This window comes from Nansenia antarctica, assembly GCF_963989245.1.
Source record: "Nansenia antarctica genome assembly, chromosome: 16".
Classification (NCBI taxonomy): domain Eukaryota; kingdom Metazoa; phylum Chordata; class Actinopteri; order Argentiniformes; family Microstomatidae; genus Nansenia; species Nansenia antarctica.
The window spans coordinates 21,643,383-21,664,585 of NC_137686.1; the positions used below are offsets into that span (position 1 = coordinate 21,643,383).

At 41.1% G+C, this 21,203-nt stretch overlaps 1 protein-coding gene across 1 annotated transcript; it reads left to right on the forward strand.

The window, feature by feature from the left end:
* Nucleotides 1-5,658: 5,658 nt before the first annotated feature.
* Nucleotides 5,659-20,891, forward strand: LOC308172118 (vasoactive intestinal polypeptide receptor-like; the record flags this gene model as incomplete). Its single annotated transcript, XM_080547028.1, has 13 exons — nt 5,659-5,734; nt 6,542-6,670; nt 8,011-8,124; nt 13,791-13,897; nt 14,198-14,295; nt 15,260-15,392; nt 17,215-17,368; nt 17,983-18,043; nt 18,730-18,796; nt 18,891-18,982; nt 19,362-19,491; nt 20,373-20,414; nt 20,700-20,891. 13 exons carry the CDS (start codon nt 5,659-5,661, stop codon nt 20,889-20,891), a joined length of 1,395 nt encoding a protein of 464 aa, XP_080403154.1.
* Nucleotides 20,892-21,203: the final 312 nt, after the last annotated feature.

Genomic DNA, 21,203 nt, shown 5'->3' on the forward strand with positions numbered 1-21,203 from the left:
GTCAATCAGTAAATTAGTAATCTGTAATATATTACAATCATTCTAATTCTAGTGTAATGCCTTTGTAGAATTACAATACAATTTGTTCAGGAATACGGTATATAGCTGTCAATATTGAGAAGTGAAATGTAAGTAAACTCTAAGTAAATTCTAACACTATAACATACAGTACCAGTGTGATTACAGTCTTTGTCTGTTTCATTAATAAGGAAGGGGGCAACTCTGTTCTTGGATAGCTACAAGGTTTTCATGCTTTTGATTCCAGGCCAGCTTAAACACATCTTTTTTGACTAATCAACTGAGCCTCAATTACTTTAACCAGGTCTTAGTGGACGGTTGGAAAAAAACATGTTTCTCCTCCAGGTAGGAGTGGTTGGCCACTCATGATTTATAGTCTTTACAGTATGTCCACAATATTTATGAGTCAAGGCAATACAGAGAACCACTCCTGACATGTATGTAGCTGCGTTCGTCCTTTTAAAGATAAGATGACCTTGTGGAACAGAGTTCAACGGATATCTCAGTAGATAGGACAGTTGCAAAAGTCATCCTCTAACTCTAACCCTAAATTAACACTGATTTATGGGCTTCTCTGCATTAACTGGAAGCACACATTTTCGTTTATTTTACTTGCTTTGGTAATGTGGCTTTCAGCTTGGAGAGGAGGTGTGATGGTGGGTGTGCTGCCCTCTGACTGAAACACACACACACACACACACTCATTAAATAGTCTTTTTTTTGCATGATTGACAGGAGTGATTGACAGACACTGGCCCTAGGATTCCCACCAAAAGTGCCAATTATTTGATCTTGGATGAATTAGAAAAAACAGCTAAAGCATTCTTGTCGTACAGGTGACAATTGACACCACTCAAACGGCTGAGCACAGCTTTAAGCTTATAATAACTTTCGGGAAAAAGTACATCTGCATACAGATCAGAAAATGAAAACGTCATCTCATAGCAAGGCCTGACTATAACTAGCCTAATGCAAATATATCTGGATCGGATGGAAAAAACATCCAATAGAATCCTGTAGGGCTTCTATGAAGTACACCCACATCACTGCAGCCAGGGTAGGAGGGGAGAGGTACAAAACAATCGCTGCCAATTAAATGTTCTGGGGGAGAAGATGGTCCACACACACAACAGAGCTTTTATCAGCTCGCCCAGGTGGTGGTTGGGGGAGGGGAAAGGGGGGGGCTAACTACAGCAGCCAAGGCATCTTCTGAAAGAAGAAGAGGACAATGTCACCAGGACACAGATGATGATGTCACCAGGACACAGACGACACACAGATGATGATGTCACCAGGACACAGACGGTACACAGATGATGATGTCACCAGGACACAGACGACACAGACATGATGATGTCACCAGGACACAGACGACACACAGATGATGATGTCACCAGGACACAGACGACACACACATGATGATGTCACCAGGACACAGACGACACACACATGATGATGTCACCAGGACACAGACGATACACACATGATGATGTCACCAGGACACAGACGATACACAGATGATGATGTCACCAGGACACAGACGACACACACATGATGATGTCACCAGGACACAGACGACACACAGATGATGATGTCACCAGGACACAGACGACACACAGATGATGATGTCACCAGGACACAGACGATACACAGATGATGATGTCACCAGGACACAGACGACACAGATGATGATGTCACCAGGACACAGACGACACACAGATGATGATGTCACCAGGACACAGATGATATATACACAGATGATACAACAAGGTGTCTTCTGTCAGATACATAATTCTACTTGTCTAACAATGTTCCCCAATGTGTTACTCCATCATAGTGTGATTACAAGCTGTAATGTCATGCGGGCGCGCGCACACACACACACACACACACACACACACACACACACACACACTCACTCACACACACACGCACACGCGCACACACACACACGCACACGCGCACACACACGCACACACACACACACACACACACACACACACACACACACACGCATGCACACAAATCAAACTTTATTTCGAAACATACACATGTACACACACATATTGCATTCATGAATCATTAGCAAACATTAATCACGTTGCAACTTGCATTCCATCAAGGAATGCATTATTTTTCCACAGTGGAAGCAGGAGCTCTCTTCAGCCTTCCCGTAGTAAAAACAAAACAAAAAACGTAGCTACAATAGCAGGGCTATGTGAAACAATGTTATTGTTTACACACCTTACTGTATACACTAACGGTTTAACACCTCCGATAGCATCCCTCCCCTTGTCTGAAAGGATTCAAACCAAGGAATGAAGCAGAAGAGTGTGTGTGGTATGAGAAAACAATGTTTTTACTATAATTGTTAACGGTAATTCTGAATGCTTAGTGTTTGTTACTGAGACATGTTGAACTTTCACTGATAGTTACCATCATGTTTGTGAGCACAGGTGGGGAATTATGTCTAATCAAAGACAATTATTTAGATTAGGATGATTATGATTAGATTATGCAGAGCAGTATTTTGACTAAAGTTGGAGTCATTCTTGCAGTGGCTGATCATTCTAACAAGACTTAGTGGCTTCAAGTTATTCTGATGTGAATCATCAGTAATAGTCGATAGAAGGTGGGCAGGGATGGTGTTCTCCCTGGAGTGAAAGACCATCATTGCGCAGGGAGGTTCAGCGGCGTACGTCACGCAACCACCTACTTCTTTTACCCTCAGTTTCATTATTGATTGGTGGTGTGCAACTATAGTTAAACATGCGAACTAGTTGTCGGGAATTCAAAGACAACATTCAAAGAAATTACGCGGTTCTATGAGTGCAGGAGCGTTGAAAGATTATTTAAAGTAACAGTGATTTTCTGCTACAAATTCAACTTTGCCTCGTCAACAGTTTTATCATTATTGGAGGATTAATTGGAGATTTTACAAAATAATAGACGTCTATAACAACGTTTCATTATGGATATGTCCAAATGTGTCTTCGTTCTAACTCTAACCTGCACCTTGGGACCTGTGAGTATTGCCTCCGTATCTAAACTCTTACTCAGTATTTATTAGATACTATTATATATTATGAAGGCCGGACTAAAACCTAATTGAACAGGAACAATTAATTAATGTCATATCAATATTAGCCTACGTGATTTTTGTGTTTTATTTTATTTTATTTTTTGTCTCTCTATATTAGTCAGCTGAGACTTTTGTTTTATGAAGTCAGTCGACCATTGGTGTATGTTATTTGTTTTAGTTTTCTTTTCAACTTACGTTAAAAGTAAAAATGATAGATTGATACATAGATGATTGACCTACAGTGAATTGACAATTTGACTAAATGTAATGCTATGAATGTTACTGTTAATACAGCTGATCATGTAGATAGACATGTTTATAAATTAGGTATGCTGTTCAATAATCCTGTGTTGGTTAGGACGAGAGGATACACGATAGATAAACATTCCCTCGTGTGTAAAATGTTTCTGTTTTGTTAACTGCGTGGATCTATGAGACCGCTCACGTTTGCGCTTCTGACCCATCCAGTGCATCCATGAGTGATTTCAGTACACATGCAGCTATTTGCAATCCTCGAGGGCAGGTTGACCCACTATGGGCAGAGATCTGTGCCACTAGAATCTGAATCTGAATTACTGACTTTGAATTTGAATGACTGACTTTGAATTTGAATGCAATTCAAACAGATCACAGATCTCTGCCCATAACCCCCCATTAACTTTCCTGATGAAGTTTGACATGGTTACTGCATGTGCATCAACTATTCCTTGACGTGAGATCCAATGGGTAAAGATCCAAAACACAAATAGGCCCTAGATGTTAATATATGTAGCTGTTATTGTCCCACTTACCCGATATACAACAGGACTAATAATCAAAATGTTAAATGATTCTTCACTGCATTGAGGTTTCTAGGGCATGTTTTCAGATAACCTTATAAATACAAAGAAGCTGAAAAATGCCAATGGTTTCATAATACAACCCAGTGGTAACAATCGGTTGAAGCTACTAGGCCAGGGCATGTAGTGCCAGAGGACCATTTGGAACCTCCAAGGAAATATCACAATACCATCTTTAACACAATTACCGTTTATGGTAGCAATAGGGCAATAACTAGTGATGTAAGTCATCAAAACTGTGTGCACAGTGCAATCCATCATGTTCTGGAGATTTTGATCTGGCTGTGTCGTGGGTTCAGTCCCCACTCAGTCTGTCTGAGACATCACACAGGGAGGGAGACTTTGCTGTGAACAGTTGGTCCAGCAATGGTCCTGTTCATCCCCTTTCACTTCATTTTGTTCATGAGATTTGTCCAAGCTTTGCACAGTATGACTTCTATCATACACTAACACTCAGGTCCCCCCAGTGCGAGCCACCCATTAGAGGCGTTATTAGGGTCTTGAAACATTGGGGGCTAAAGGCCCAGCCCACGTTTTGTCGACCGAGGGGGAGGGGCTTATGTTAGGGGGGGATTATGTTTAATCGGCTGTGATGCGCTAAATGGCGAAATATTAAAAAAAAATACAATTCACGGATCCAAAGATCTAGGGATATTCATAAAACATCCAGGGGTATAGCCCCGGACGGCCAGGCCTAACAACGTCACTGCCACCCATTATCCTCTTAAGGCTGCCGCCTTTCTAACCTGTTACCTGGGGTGTAAAGCCTGTAAAACAAAGCTCTCTACAGCCACATTCAACAACCTTACAAGCCAGTGCAGTGCTTTAATAATTCCCCCGGAATCAATTGGCAGCGTCTCCAAATTTGTGAAACTGTCCTCCTCCTTCTTCTTTCTCAATTATAGATCTTGGTTCTTTTCATCTTTTTTAAATAAGCCGGCAGTGTGTTGGAATCCACTTCTCTCTGTAGGATACCATGGCAACAGCCATCTTTGTCTGCTTCAATGGCGCTGGATGTCCAGTCACCAATGTCCTTGATCACCATGGAGGTGATGATTCATGCTGGAATACCTTTAACTGCTGGAACACAGCACTCTCTCTGATTGCCATGGCTTTTACCTTATGAAACCGTCCCCCTGGTTCTTTAAGAGTAGGCTTATTGTAATATGAATGGGAAAGTTTCTTTCAAGACATTTCAGAGTAGGAAGTCATCTTATTACTCATCGTATGGGCGATGACAACAGTAATGGAGGATAATGGAGGAGGACGATAATGATGAGTGTTACGACTCCCAGATCTTACTCGTTTAGGGAGTGTACGAAACCAAAACAATTATACACCAAGCTTAATGTAGAGAACTAATAACAAGCCACAGACCAACAGAACTAAAGTGCAAGAATTTATTTCCAGTAGTGGTGGTGAGTTTACAATACACACGCCAAAGGACGACAGGTAGACAACAAGTGGTGCCAATTTAAGGAAATCCAAAATAATGTGCTATCCTACCTAGTGCATATATATACAACCTAATCTAATAAATACATGGGACATCCGTTCCTTTGCCTAGTGAAATAACAGAGGTAGATCCTACGTGATGCAAATGTACACCCAAGGGTATCTCACCTACTCACCTGTTTCCTATGGCGTATGTGTGTGCCAAAACAAAGACGCACGACACAATAAACACACAACACAACAAGGACACATGTAACAATGAGGATGACGGTAATGAGGATGTCGATAGCAATGAGGGCAAACGTGATAAGGATGAAGGATGAAGATGAGGATGAGGGTGGTGATGATGATGATTATGATAATGATGGAAGGATGTCAAGGAACAGTACATGTTAAATCTTTGCTATTCTACTACAGCTCAGCTCAAACATCTCCTGTACTTACTTGCTGTGAAAGCATCTACCAACACACTGGTTCACTGGTTAAACCTGAACCCTTATAGGGGACCCTCCTTGTGCAAGTCAGGGCAGGGTACCCCCAGCCATAGGGCCGTTATGTGGCTAATAATAGCCCAGATATAGAAGTTTGATTAATGCCTTCACTGAGGAGCCTCATCCACCTAAGTACTAGTCATAAATCTCATGGTCCTCCAGAGGACTGTGGTAGCGGGGTCTGTTGAAAACACATTCTCTGACGGTAAGTCAACGCCAGGAGGAAAATTGAATTCAGCTGCAAATAGGTGAAGGACGACTGATGATGCATGATTTGTTCAGGGTGCTTCCAAAACACACACAAGTTCGAAGCCAGGGAATATATATTTTGTTGAGGCTTCATCAACAACAAAGGCTTGATTTAAGGTCATCCATGTGTGTGTCCCATGTGTATCCCATCCTGTAAATTCCTCTTGAGTTGACAGATAATGGATGTTTCAATACGTTCCGTTAAGGAGCAATATACTGTTTATACCAGTGGAGGCTGGTGGAAAGAAAACGGAGGATGGCCTCATTGTAATGCATGGAATGCAGTGAGGAATGGTACTAAACACAAGGTTTAAGTACATAGATTGTGGCCATGAATCACTTTGATTTGAGTCGTTCATCAGTGTGATATCTCCTGTATGTGCATGACTGTGTTATCTCACTGACAGACGGGAGGCATGCTGAGGAATGTGACATTCTCTCTCTGCAGATGCTTTCACTGCAGATGTGTGACATCATGATGGAGATCGAGAGGGAGAGAGAGATGTGTAGAGCTCAAGCAGAAAACAAGACATCAGGTATGTTCAGTGATTTGGTACCGGTACGGTATGAATGCCACAATCAAACATATTACCAAGTGAGTGTTAAATCTGTGCGTCCTCTAGTTTTTGTTGAAGAGAGTTGGTACTAGATTTTTTTTTGTTAAAGGTTATTGCAGACACGCCTTATCACTTCATCCTGAACTGTGACTAAACTCACAAATGCTATTCACCAACCCCTGTAATTGATAAGACTCTTTAGGTTTGACCATCTACACTACAGTATTTGGTTTCTTTGATCAAAATCTATGCCTGGCTTTAGAATGCTTTGATCTAAAAGATTTAAACCAAAAGTTGCTCTCACATCTTTCAGTTGGAACAGCTTTATAGTCTTGATTCCTATCACCAGCATCTCCTGCTTAAATGTCCTACAGTATATATTCTGGTGATGGATATCTACAATCTATGAAGCACCATTTTATTTGGTCATAATTGCTGTTATCACTAGTTCTGATTCAGAGCTCCTGAAGCAGCAAGCAGGACATGTGGATGTATAGTACTATCTTAATGAGACACAATTAAGGGAATTTAATGATGTCATTTTTACCATGTTTTACTCACAATATCAGATGTCACTTCAGGCTTGTTGTTTCCACTGAGCCTCGCGTGGTGATAAAAACACAGTCTATTCCCTTGCCCTGTAAAACTCATTAACTATTCATTATCATTCTAATTTAGATCTACTCTAGCCATGTACACATTCTGTCAGTTGGGCAAGCTGAGACATCCTCAGGGTAATTTAGCATGGAACAACTCGCAAATTGCTTTTTCAGACTATGAAATGAGAAGTAATTGTGTGTATACCGGTACTCTTTGGATAATTCTGTTAATAATATCTGTTGCGTATGTGAATAGTAGTGGCCAATGATAGGACATTGGGCAGTAGCACTTGTCTCTGTGAAACGATATGACCTTAGATTTACAACTAATCTACCATGATGGAAACATGTGCACTGCACACTCTGGCTCGATACTGCTAAAGGACATGACTCATGTTGCTCTTTGCCCTAAGAGTCAATCACACACTTGAGAGAATCAAGGACCCCAATTGAAATAAGCCAGTGGCTTTCTTGGGTTTTTATCCTGTTAGTTGACCTTGTATGTAATATGTACTTTCATGTACCTACTTCTGCAAATCTTCTAATAAAGTTTTCAATCAATCAATCAAACACAGTTGTTTTCATTTTGTAATTGAGGTTTCCCCAAGTCTTTACATTCTCTCTCTCTCTCTCTCTCTCTCTCTCTCTCTCTCTCTCTCTCTCTCTCTCTCTCTCTCTCTCTCTCTCTCTCTCTCTCTCTCTCTCTCTCTCTCTTCTCAGGCTGCAGTGGGATGTGGGACAAAATAACTTGCTGGCCCAGTGCCAATGTTGGAGAGGTGGTCACCATTCCCTGCCCCATGTACTTTATCTACTTCACCAACCACTTCTACATGGGTGAGTTACACAGTTATACTGTGAGTGCGTGCATTTGTGCATGCGTGCGTGCGTGTGTGACAGGTAGAATGAAAAGGTGCAGTCATGCATCAGGGAATGGTGTGTAGTGTAGGGAACATGACTGGTTAGGGGGAACTTGGTGTAGAGCATCAAAGGAAGTGAAAGTGAAGTCGCTCACGGAGACTCTTCCCTGCTTCACCACTGTTGAAGAAAGACTTCAGGAGAAAAGAGAGGACGAGTGTTGTATCTTCTTGTGTTGTGTACAGTATTATTTTACCCATCCTAATCCCTGTATGGAAAGAGACAAGGGAAGGGCAACCAGCAAGTTGTCACTCAACACCCCTGATTCAATGCTTTCTATTCCACCGACAAATCAACGATTGTCGTTGTGAAATATAAGTCTCTTAAGTAACAGATCAAAGAAAGATGTGCACAACATCTGTACTGAACCATCTTATTACTGGCTTTTCTTGAGTTAATCTAGCTAATGTTGTGCGGCACTTGCTTGGTTATTTTTGTTGGTCCCATTTTGTTTGCACAGTTGACAGTTCTCTCCGCGGAGCTTTCATGTGTGAGCTGATTAACCGTAAATACTAATCATTAATTAGTGAGCAGTTAGGTATGTATTTGTTGCTGAGTCATTAGCTTATTAAGGAGTAGTTCACTGAATTATTGTTTGAGAAAAAATACTTTCCTTTGACTCCGTCCTTCATTAATTACAGCGCCTCGTTTCCCTAGTGTAATTGTATAGCCGCCGGTGTTCAAGGGAGGCAGTTGTTCATTTGGACACAACTGGTTCAGAAGCCTACAGCTTTCAGCTTAGAAGGCCATCAGACATGTTCTGTAAATAGAAGCAGAAGTGAGGAGGAACGGCAAGATTTCCCAGGGTAACGTCATGTTGCACGTTGTGGAGGCCATGTTTTGAGTGCAGTCACTGTTTATTGTTTATGAACTCTTAGTTGTTGGTCAGCAGCAATACAATACAATAATGTTGTTACAATGTTGTTGTTACAAACAAAAAATACAATGATCTTACAATAATAACATCCAAAATGCTATAATAATAATAATAATAATAACAATAACAATAACATCCAGGTAGAAGTGGTCCACAATCATTATGAAACATCTTGAGTATTTTATCATTATTAGGAAGTCAGTCGAAACAGAATTCTCTAACCTTGCAGAGTATACATGAGAGAACCATAATGATCCTTCTTTTGTGCCCAGCAGTGAAGTTTTTTGTTAGATGCAATATCTCCATAGATGCGTTATATATCCCCTCAAACCCTTTTAGATTAAGGTTAATTCCAGCCTGTGGTCTAATTAGTATGCTCCAGTACAAGCAAATGAACTCCATAAGCCTCCATAAGCTATCCCAACATCTGACGATGTCACATTTATGACTGTGGATTTATCTTCACCATGTGGCGTACATGATTTCACAGGAGAGAGAGAGAGAGAGATGTCAAGACTTGGATGAAATCTCAATAACAAAATGTGACAGCAGCTGGTGAAACCGGGAACAAGTCGCCAAAGCGATAAAAATGTTCTGACTTTTATTCCGAGAAATGTAAACAAATTTCAGTGTTGAAAATCAATGACTCACTCGCTAGTCAAGCCAAAACATTGCAATGCAATGGATTCGGTGAGTAATCCCCACTACTCTACACTTAACTAGGTAGTAGTGGGGATTACTCACTGAATCCAGTGTAGGTTATGGGAAGGGGTTATGGGAAGCTGTGATGTAACCCAGATGGGATAGAGGTTGACCTGAGAGAGGAGACAGAGCCCAGAGGGCCTTGGGGGATAGCAGATAGACGGGTAAAGGGTTGCAAGAGGTGAAGAAGAGGTGTATTTCACCGGCCTGTCACTGGATCACAGGATCAACAGTCCCACAGTGCACACTAAGGAAGATGTAGTGGTGAACAGGGAAATGACAGAGAGACATAGGAAGTAAATATGAAGGATGATAGGGTCCACAAATCTAGAACTTAACTTTTTATGCTGTAACAGACTTATAGTATGTCAACAAAGGGATTCAAAATTCAAAATAAACTTGACCCATTTTTAGGTTGTGCTGTGTAGGTTTTGAGGGAAAGATACTGTTGGAGAGATATTGTTATGGAGATTCTGCAGTCATCGTAATTTTAGCCAACGTTTTCATTACCATGATGTACTACTGTCTATTACCTGATTTATTAACTACTCATATTCAAATGTGCAGGGCTCAAAGATATATTTTATGGTTCTATGTATTGCGTCTGGGGTACTTCATCTTCTAAATATGCCTGTGTTTATGGTTTATATTTGCGTTTATTTTACCTACCAGAGTACAGTCAGTATCTAAAGCCCTTGTTAATTTGAGAGCTCTCTGGTCACAAGCATAGCAATCCCACTGGCTTCTCTCTAAATCCATTCCCACTTTAACATCAAATACAGTTGCAAAATACTCCAGCCCTAGACACGTTCAATCTATAAGCTCCATGCAGGAGAAAACAAGAGTTGCGAAAGAGTTACAAGAGTAGGCGCCACAGAGATCAGGCACCAAGTTGTACATTTGGAGAGGGTGGGGCCCACTGTTTTCACAACTCTTCTGAACTCTTTACCTAGGAGGTCTATGGCAAACACACACACACACACACACACACACACACACACACACACACGCACACGTACAAACACACACACGCACAGTATAGCAATCCATCAAATGTCGGACCCTTGAATTCCACACTCCTAATTCCGACAGAGCGTGATGAACGCTTTCACCGGATTTGCATGTTTTCAAACACTAATTGAAGGCATTAAGAGATTATATGAAATTTATCCAGACACCATGGGGTTTCACTGAATCAATCTTCTCTCTGCAGGATGTCCTAATAAGAAAACCTTCCAAGCTACGATTAGACCTGATAAATCGGGGCAGCCTAAAGACACAGTGTGCATCACCGCTTCGTGGTGTTAAAAAAAAAGAAAAAAGTCCCAGTCCCAAAAAAAGCCCCCTGAAACAGCAGAGCGCTGGGGTGATTAACTGGTTTGAGCTCCCCCCGCCGTCGTGCATGACATCGAAAATCTGCTCCCTCTTGTTTTGGTGGATGATGAAAGCATTCTTCTGGCAGTCCCTCATTCAAACCCAATCCGGCGGTGGCGTTGGGCTTATCTCTCCCTCTATGTCTTGTCTCACTGTTTGAGATAGCTAAGCCAGTGTCCTCTGCAGCATACATAATCCAGGTGCCTGTTGTTGGCCTGATTTTTTTAGATTTTGGGAAGGAAATCCAAATTCGTCCCTATTGAGGACAGGACTAAACTGCGGATGATACAACTGCATTTCCTTGTTTGGTACTTGTACTCTGCCAATGACAATAAAGTTCAATCTAATCTAATCTAGTCGAAAATATATATATATTGTATAATGAGAGCCCCATTGAGATATAGGGAGATTGTTTCAGCTTTGTTGTTTTTTGCACAATCGTTGAAATACCTTCAAATATGATATTTTTTACAGCCTGAATCTTATGATAATAGAGATATTGTATGGATTGAGAGGCTGTATTGTATGGATCACCTGAACGACAATGCTGAAAGCTCTCTCTGCTTAATAACACAATACAGGGCTGTACAATACCCAGAGATATGCATTCCTGAATAACACTGTTTGCGGGATTACTTCTCTATTATGATGATGAATATTAGAGTGAAGCTCACAGACTCTATTTCAAGATCTAAACTACTTCAGGTTCTAGAACTACCCATAACATCACTACACCGAACTGAAAGGAAAGGGAAGGTTGTTAATCTTCTGTATACTAAGATATTGTGGATACTGATGTTTGTTATTTATTTATTTTGTGTTGTTTCAGTATTAAGAATGGAAAATTATGTTTATTTATTTATTTTGTGTTGTTTCAATGTTGTTTTTATTTTTATTTATTTTATTTTTTCAGATTTTATCCCTTTTTCACCCAATTTAGTATCCAATTGAACCCAACCTAGCATCCAATTATCCCCTGCCTATTGCGTAGGATCCGCCGCACGACCCCGTGGCCGGCAGCCCCAGAGGAGACCGCCAGGCAGACTAGCTGACTGGCTCCTCGAGCCCAGCACCGTTATTCCGGCACCCCGGGGGCGCTGTTGCGCGATGGATCCTTGTCCGGAAATATTCCTATACCGCCCTCGGGAGCGGCCGCTCAATATGCCGCTCCCTGTGTGTGCCCCGGCCATATCCGGATCTGGCGAGCTGGGATTCGATCCCAGTCCCCGGTGGGCAGCTTGCACTAGTGGTTAGTGCTTAGAGTGTGTTGTTTCAATGTTAATGTAGCGACTAGATTTAGCCAAAAATCCAGAGTTGCTGAGAGACGCGAGCAGGGTTTGGGTGAAGTTGTGTGACGCGCTAAAAACAATTCGCTTGAGATAAAAAGGTACGTTTAAGGGCATTTATTGAATATAAAACAATCCAGCTCGTTGACGTACATAAATCCAAAAGCGACCAAAAAAACCAAAGAATATCAAACAAATAGTAAATGAAATGCGGTCAACAAAAAAATACACGACCCTGTCTCCCCTCTCTCTCCACTCCCGCCATACAGGTAAACAGGTGCTTAAAGTAACCTCAGGTAGGCCCGCCCATAATCATGTGACTTCCGGAAGGGTTATCAAACAATAAACAAACAAATCAAATAACTCACAAATCATAATATTAGCTTTTTGTACTAAATACCCAAGAATACATATTCATGGCTCCTACAGTTAAGAATGACAAAATATTAGTACTGTTGATACTGTAATTTATGAATTCATGAATTGGATTATATCATTTAAGTATTATTGTTCTCACTTGAGAGTGACGGATAGTGGTAGGACATGATAAGCTTAGGCTTCATCCTACTCCCTTTCGAACATTGATAGGCCTGCACTCTTCGTATTAGTTATTTGTTCTTTTATTATTTTAAATCATGTTCGAAATAAAAGATTCATTCATTCATTCATTCATAACTGTAACCTTCCCACGTTGTGACTGCTTCCTCGTCCTAACTGTCAGACAGTCCCTCACCCTGGTGTAGGACATTTTGTTCTGGTCTTTGTTCTAGTTGGTTCTGATATTGCAAAAATAACAACTAGTTGTACTGTAAACAGTGAAGTTTCTCTTCCTCCTTGGATATCCCCTCAATGATATACAGGGCATACGTCCCTATAGACAGTCGAGTCGAAATGACTTAATACAAGACAATGGCCTCTTGCTATGTTTTAAATAGCTGTAAGTGATTAGGAATAGATGCAGTGTGATACACGGGGGGACCAGTCTCTGCCTCAGTGATCCTCAGGGACTAGCAAGTCTCAGTAGGAGATAATTGGATCTAAATAAAAGAAAAAAAACGTTTGTCTTACAAGACAAGGAATACTTAAATACACCAAGACACCAAAAACATTTCTTGTCTTTCTTCTCCTTCTTGGAGGATGTGCCGTTGAGTGGGTGGGGATGTGGGAGATATTACCGGAAGCATTTTTTAACAGGCTCTTTGAACCCTCTCTGAACATTCTGGAGTTGGACTTAATTTAATTGGTTAACATATTAAACTGGATCTCTTATTGTTTTGGATGAAAACTCCAAACTAGAAGTGCCCCTGTTAACTAGAGTAAAGTAAACCTGTCCCTCTGTTCACCAGGTAACCTGTCAAAGAACTGCACCGTAGACGGCTGGTCGGAGACCAACCCTACATCGTACGCATTGAATTGTGGGTACAACCCCAATAGCACCACAGGGGAAGAGGCGGTAGGTATGGCACATAGAGTTTCGCAATGCCCTTTGTATTCGTTCAGAAATAATAACAAGGTGGTTTATAATAACACGGTGGTTTCATAGGCGTAATAGTTATGCTATGTTTACATTATGGATATCAAGATTACACAGTATCTGAATATAACAACTCTTGACTCACTACTTGACAACCCTGGTAATTAATGTAAAACATAGTTCCATGGACCTGCAACTAACCAAGGGCTACTTGGTGTTGTGTTTTGAGTGTGAGTGTACTACAGTGTTTCATTTGTTTTACCTCTGTGTGTCTCTTAGGGAGACTTCTACTGGGCCGTGAAAGTAGGCTACACGATTGGCCACAGCATTTCCCTGTTCGCCCTCACCATTGCTATCACCATACTGTGCATTTTCAGGTAAGGATCCGACACAATGTTATCTGCATAGATGATTGTTTAGATAGAGAAGAACAGCTTGTTCTTCTTTTCCATGATGATGCCACACCTCATGTTATCTCCCACTTTACACAGTATTCGTAAAATTTCACAGTCACTTTATGGTCTTTTTACACACCCATAGAACACGACTGGCTACTGTCGGGAAAAAAAGCAAGACCAACATGCCATTATCTACAGTTGTAACATTTCTCAAACAAAGTGTAGCCTTTAAGAGAGCAGTCATAAACCACTCAATGTACTGCTGTTGTTCACAGCGTGTTCTTTAGTAAACTGTGCTGCTCTGCAGCGTGGAGGGCCAGGAGACGGAGGGTGGTGCTGGTGGGGGGTGGGGGGGGGGGGGGGGGGGTTGGGGTTTGGACATGATGACACAGCCCACATCATTACTCTGAGGTTAAGTGGCTCCCTGTGTGGCTTTTAAAGGATCACACACTCTATTTAACAGAAGATCAGTCCTTGTGTGTAGTGTGTGTGTGTGTGTGTGTGTGTGTGTGTGTGTGTGTGTGTGTGTGTGCGCGTGTGTGCGTGCACACGCGCTTGCGCGTCTTGGTAAACAACGAGTGATGTGTTTATTCCATGGAGTCAATTACCAAACTAACATAGTTCTGGACGTAGCAGTCGTTTGGGTCCCTCTGGAAACACAGGATGTACTGTACAGAGATACAGACCCCCATCTGTTTATATACAGTCTGTAACACAACACACTAACAGCTGGTTAACACGCTCTGCCATCACACCCGTCTTAACTATTTAATGGGGTTTTACTGTTTTAATCTAACAGCCATCAGGAAGACTGTGAGTCACCGAAGTAGTATCACAGTCATAAGAAGAAGGAAAAATAGCACCTGTGTAGGCTATCATCAAATGATGCATGCTTTTAAGTGTTTTTCTGATACTGTGTACATCTTCTGGTTTTGTTCCACAGGAAGTTGCACTGCACAAGGAACTACATCCACATGAACCTGTTTGTGTCGTTCATCCTGAAGGCCATCGCCGTCTTCATCAAGGACGTAGTTCTGTATGAGGTTGGGGAGACCGACAACTGCCAGTCCGAAACTGTAAGTCCGTTTTACTGCGTACTGTCGCTCAACCATCTCCTCCTTGACTGCTTTTCAATGGGTCAATCCATACATTCTTTCCCATGCATAACTTGAGTGGAAGCTTTCCTTTGAGGCTCGGTATTGTTTATACTTAGAATAGAATAGATGCCATTGAGCTGAAGCTTTTTTCCAAAGCGACTTACCACATCATTACTCACAATTTGTGAGTGCATACAATTTTCAATATGATCCTAGTGGGACCCCTTAGAATATACTGTATGTATTGTATATACTTTACGTTATGGAACTCCCGTCTATTTGAGGTGTCATCCATTGTGGACTGTGTTTCACAAGCGTACTTTCTCCCAGCTGAGACAAACAGCATCGGATCCATTACTCTCTGTTGCTTTTAATGCGTTGTGTCTCCGGGTTGGGTTTACTTTCGAAATTAATGTTCGAGTGCTCTTTTGATGGAAGTTTGGGTGTAGCAGTGTTTGTCAAGTCCTTAATCCCCTTGAGAACTTTCCTAATTAATTCATACAACAGGATGTCGAGGGTTCCTGTTTGCCGAGCACACACACTCAGCTGTACGCGCTACCGAGGTGCCTGGCAGGACAGGAGAGAGTCTGTATCACAGTTAAAGTGTGGCAAAAATTACTGGAACAAAACCACAGTCAAGCCACATCGAACCACAATGGACAATACCTCACCAATAGGGTCGAAGATAAGCGAGATAAGACGTCATACTGTTCACTCAAGACATGCAGTGCCTCGTTCCAGTTGAAACCAACCCTTATACCAATCACTATTTGGTGTCTTTTGTCATAGGAGGAAAGGGCTCAGCACACACACACTACATACTGTTTGGATTTCATTAATAGACCTCAGCTGTTGTTTTACTCAGTTGGAGCAGTCACTATCAAGAGGCCTCTCCATGATATACATGTGTACATTTACAAGTGTACAGTGCCGTATACACAGCTGTATACTGTACAGTACCTTCTCACCACTCGCTAAACAAACATGAGAGTCGGAAGGTTAGTGATTTGTGACAGTAGCTGGTGAAACCGGGAACAAGTCGGCAACCGACCATATGTTCAGATTGTTATTCTGAAAAATGTAAATAAATGTCGACGTTGTTGAAAATCAATGACACACTCGTTAGTCAAGCCATAACATTGCAATGCAATGCAATGGATTCGGTGAGTAATTCCCACTACTACCTAGTTAGTGTAAAGTAGTGGGGATGACTCACTCTGAACATTTTGCCAACTTGTTCCCGGTTTCACCAGCTGCTGTCACATTTAGTTTATGACAGGGACATGAACTCCTATCGGGGAATATCTTGACAAAACGTCTGGCTGAAGTCTTAGCATTGGTGATTTTTTTTTTTTTTTTGCTGCGTTGAGCATTGGAGAGGTTAGATCTAGTTGAGTGCAAAGTAGCAGTCGCTGGATCGTATCCAGGAGGAAGCTGAGTTGTATGTTATCCAGACTGGATCTAAAAACGCATCTGAGTCATTTACACTTTTCTATCCACTTCACCAGGGGGACTTCAGTTGATTGGATTCGTCGCTCTCGTCATTTGCCTCCATTCTCGTTCTTAAAACCCAGGCAGCACTCTGGTAGAACAATCACTGGCATTTAGGCTCATTACTAAGAGCTAGATGTGCCTGTAGTTGTTTTAACGAATGAATAATTTGGTTGATGAGGTTGCTATAACAACCTTCAAGTATCTATGATGATGCGCCCCCAAATGACTGAAGTAAACAACCTGTTTTTGAAAAATGCTTCTAAAGAAAAACCCTATCCCTTTCCCCTTTTCCTCTATCACGATTCAGATGGGCTGCAAGGCAGTGGTGGTTTTCTTCCAGTATGGCATCATGGCCAGCTACTTCTGGCTTCTAGTAGAGGGCCTATACCTCCACGCCCTGTTTGCTGTCTCATTCTTCTCTGAAAGGAAGTACTTCTGGTGGTATATTCTGATCGGATGGGGTACGTATAAGTATTATATAGAAGTTGTAATTAGCGATTTGCATGATGTGATGTGCCTGTGAATTTAGATTCAGACTCATCAGGCTGATTGTTTTCGAGGGTGTCATTATGTCAATGGGTTTTGCATCTACTTGAGCGAGAGGGCTAGCACAATGTTGACACGCTCGTGGGCCAAAGTTCACATCTCAAGCAGTTCCCCGTTTCCTTTGGGTCCTTTGTTACGCCTAATAGATATCTAGTACCACACCTGACTACTGTAGAGAATGTGTTTATATTTGATATGTAATCTTCTGAATTTTCATAGGATGCATCACCATCATTCGAAACTACAAGGGTGGCATTTGGCCGTGTCTTATTTATTTGTTTACTCACAGAAAAATAATTTCAAATAAAAAGCAGAAAGTCACCCTGATTGTTGTTTCAAGCTGAGGGAAACTTTTGATTGGCTTTTGTTTTGGCTTGTTGGATTAGAGCCTATAGCATTGCTACCTCTGTTTGAATCGAGTGGGTCAGGTGAATGCATATTCAGATGGTCTTTTGCTTGTTGACACCCCCCGGGACATTGTGATCTAATTAAATAACTTTACTAACATAGTCAGAGATTTGTTTTTCAGGGGCACCAACCATTTTCATCACTGCCTGGGTGATTACAAAAGTTTATTTAAATGATGTTGGGTAAGTTCAGATTTCCTTGTTTTTCTAACTCTTATCTCCTCTATAACTGGTGTTTTATAAATATGTTTTGAGTATTATGTTCATATACCACAATGCCCGGATATATTTATGAAATATAAACCCTGCTGCCCTTTCTTATATTGGAGTGCCTAGTTATTAAACACATTGAATTAAGTATAAAGTGGTGTGATGAAAGTAAATGACCTATGAACTACCAATGCCATATTGTATAACAAGTGGCATTGTACTAGCAATATCAACCAAGCCTTTCAATGGCTTACTTTGCTGTGATGATGAATGGTTGGTCTCAGTAGAGGCCAATGGAGATCTATTTATAGAGTAGCATGTGTAATTGGCAGGGTATCATTGACAGAAATCCCTGTAGTTTAATTATTCCATGCTTACTTTCTAATTTTCAATTAAATGAAGAAAAAAAAAATGCTGTTCATCAGACAGGCTTCAAATTTGCATCCATGAATATACATTGTGGCATTGGCATTGTGGCACAATTAATATTTACTTTGTTGGTAAGTTGATGCTTTGCACAGTTATTGTACCCATTTGTATGGTACATTACTCCTACATACATACTAGACAGTTATTGAATGTGAGCTATTGTAGCCTACAGTATGTCATTTTACGTGTGTCCGAAAAAACAGCTACTGTATATTCCTGCCCTCTTCTAGATGCTGGGACATAATTGATGACCATCCCTGGTGGATCATTAAAACACCAATTCTAGTGACGATACTTGTGAGTGTCACATAGGCTTAGTTAATAATTGATGTTTCATGCTAATCCCTGCATATTGAGGTTGAATTTAACCTGTCTTTTATTGTCTCCTCAGATGAACTTCTTTCTCTTCATTTTTATAATCCGGATACTTCGACAGAAGATAAATTGTCGAGACATTGGGAGAAAGGAATCCAATCAATACTTGTACGTTTTGTTGTTGAACTGTCAGCTTTTTAAATATGCAAGTGTTTTTGGTTATCATAATTAAAAAGGCCATTTCTTATCAAGTCCTGTACTGAAGCAATTAACATAATATCTTAACATTGTTAATAAGCAAAGTAATTCTCATTGTCTAGCAAACCGGAAAGCAATTTGCCCCACCACTCTTTGTCTAATGCAGCTCTCCATAGAATGCCACAGAATACTCAGTCCCCATAAAAGAACACCATTTTAAGCATAGTTTATTTTATCTTCTCCCTGAATGTATCTCCACCCAGAACCACCATCAAATTAACCAGGAATAGTCAGGAAATGTAATGTATACTATCCAAAAGAAACATTTGAACTTTGTTTTGATAAACAGGAGACTGGCGAAATCAACATTGCTGTTGATACCTCTCTTTGGAATAAACTACATCATATTTGCTTTTATCCCCGAGGACGTGAATACTCGACTGAGAATGGTCTTTGACCTTATTCTGGGGTCGTTTCAGGTAGGAAAGCACCTCTACAGTATCATTGTTATATGAGGACATATTGAATAGTCATACAGTAGCCATAGTCAGTCTGTTATGATAATGTTTCATTGTAAATAGCAAGTAGTATGGATTCTCTAAATGTCAGACAGCAACATAACACTGCCCTAGAATTTCTAATGGATCTGTGATATGATATCCCCCTATCCTAATTCGACTCCCTTGAGCTTCTCATTTGTATTCTACATTGAGCTTGAGCCAAAATGACCTTTCGAGGTAAAGAGTAAACACAGATGAGAACTGCTATATTATCCTATTCATGAGAAAATACGAGTTAAACACTTTAACCACCTGCCATAGCTACTGTAAACATCCATAGAAACCGACAACCAACAGTCTAACCATGATGATGTGTGTGAGATGTGAGACTTACTCACAGTAAATGTTTTTACTTCTGTGCTTTTTATCATTGTGTCTAGGGTGTAATAAATAGAATGATGGATAATACAGATAGAGTATGTGAAGATTGGGAGGAATTCAACTCCTTTATGAAAACTCTGGACTTTCTGCTTATAAATGCATGTCACTGTTCCAAATATTTAGGCCATTTATGAGAGCAAGGATCGAGCTATGAAGGCAATTTAAATTTATGTCTTTTTAAACTGAGATTTCCCTTGGGAAAAAAACTTCCCATGTCCACAGAGCACAAACATCCATCAAGCCCGAAATTGATGACCAAACCTCGTGTCTCAGTCTGAATTTAGTAATAATCATGAGATCATTTGCCAGACAAAAACAAACATGATTATTTCCTCAGCTGCACTGCAAGGGTCTCCATGGCGAGACACAACTCTTATCAGGAATTAGAATGATCAATGGTGTGTTTCTCTCTCCCGCAGGGTTTCGGGGTTGCAGTCTTGTATTGTTTCCTCAATGGAGAGGTACAGTCTCATGCACAGATACAAACCAATTTGTCAAATGTAATTCATTTCGAGGACATTTTAGATGACTCTTTTGTTAAACGGTTTGATTCATTTGATCATTTTGTCTCTTTTTTGTTGTTGTGTTTGTCTCTTTCTACCCCCCTTTCCTTTCCTTGCTGTCTCCTATCCCCTCTCTACTTCATCCCATCTAACTCCCCCCCCTTCTGTTGGTCTTTCTCCTCCTCCTCTCTCTCACTCCTCCTCTCTTCCAACCACCCTCTCTCTCTTTATATGTCTCCCCAGGCACAAGCGGAGATTAAGCGCAAGTGGCGCAGGTGGCTTTTACAGAGGTTCCTGGGTGCAGACGCTAAGTATCAGCAGCCGTCTACAGGCAGCAATGGCAACAACTTCAGCACTCAGATCACCATGCTGACCAAGTGTAGCCCCGTCACACGCCGACCATCAGAATGCCGGGAGAATCTCTCTGCCGACTGAGCAGAGCTCAATCTGGATAGAGGAGGCAACGAAGAGGCTGTATGCATACTCAGAGTCAGAGGCAGGGACCAGGCACCACAGCAATGATAGGTTAGATCCTCACACAAAAAAATGGTTACTCTCTTTAGACCATCTCTATTGAGTCAATAGGATTTCAGTTTAAATCACCATTTTTTTGTGTGCCATCAATGTGTGTTGAGTGTTGTGTTGACTGTGTGGCTTGTGATGCTGCTGTTGTAGGACTGCTTCATTCTGGTTTCTAATTGGTCTCTCAAGCTCCCACTATTTGCCTGCATGGTTGCTGTGCTTAAG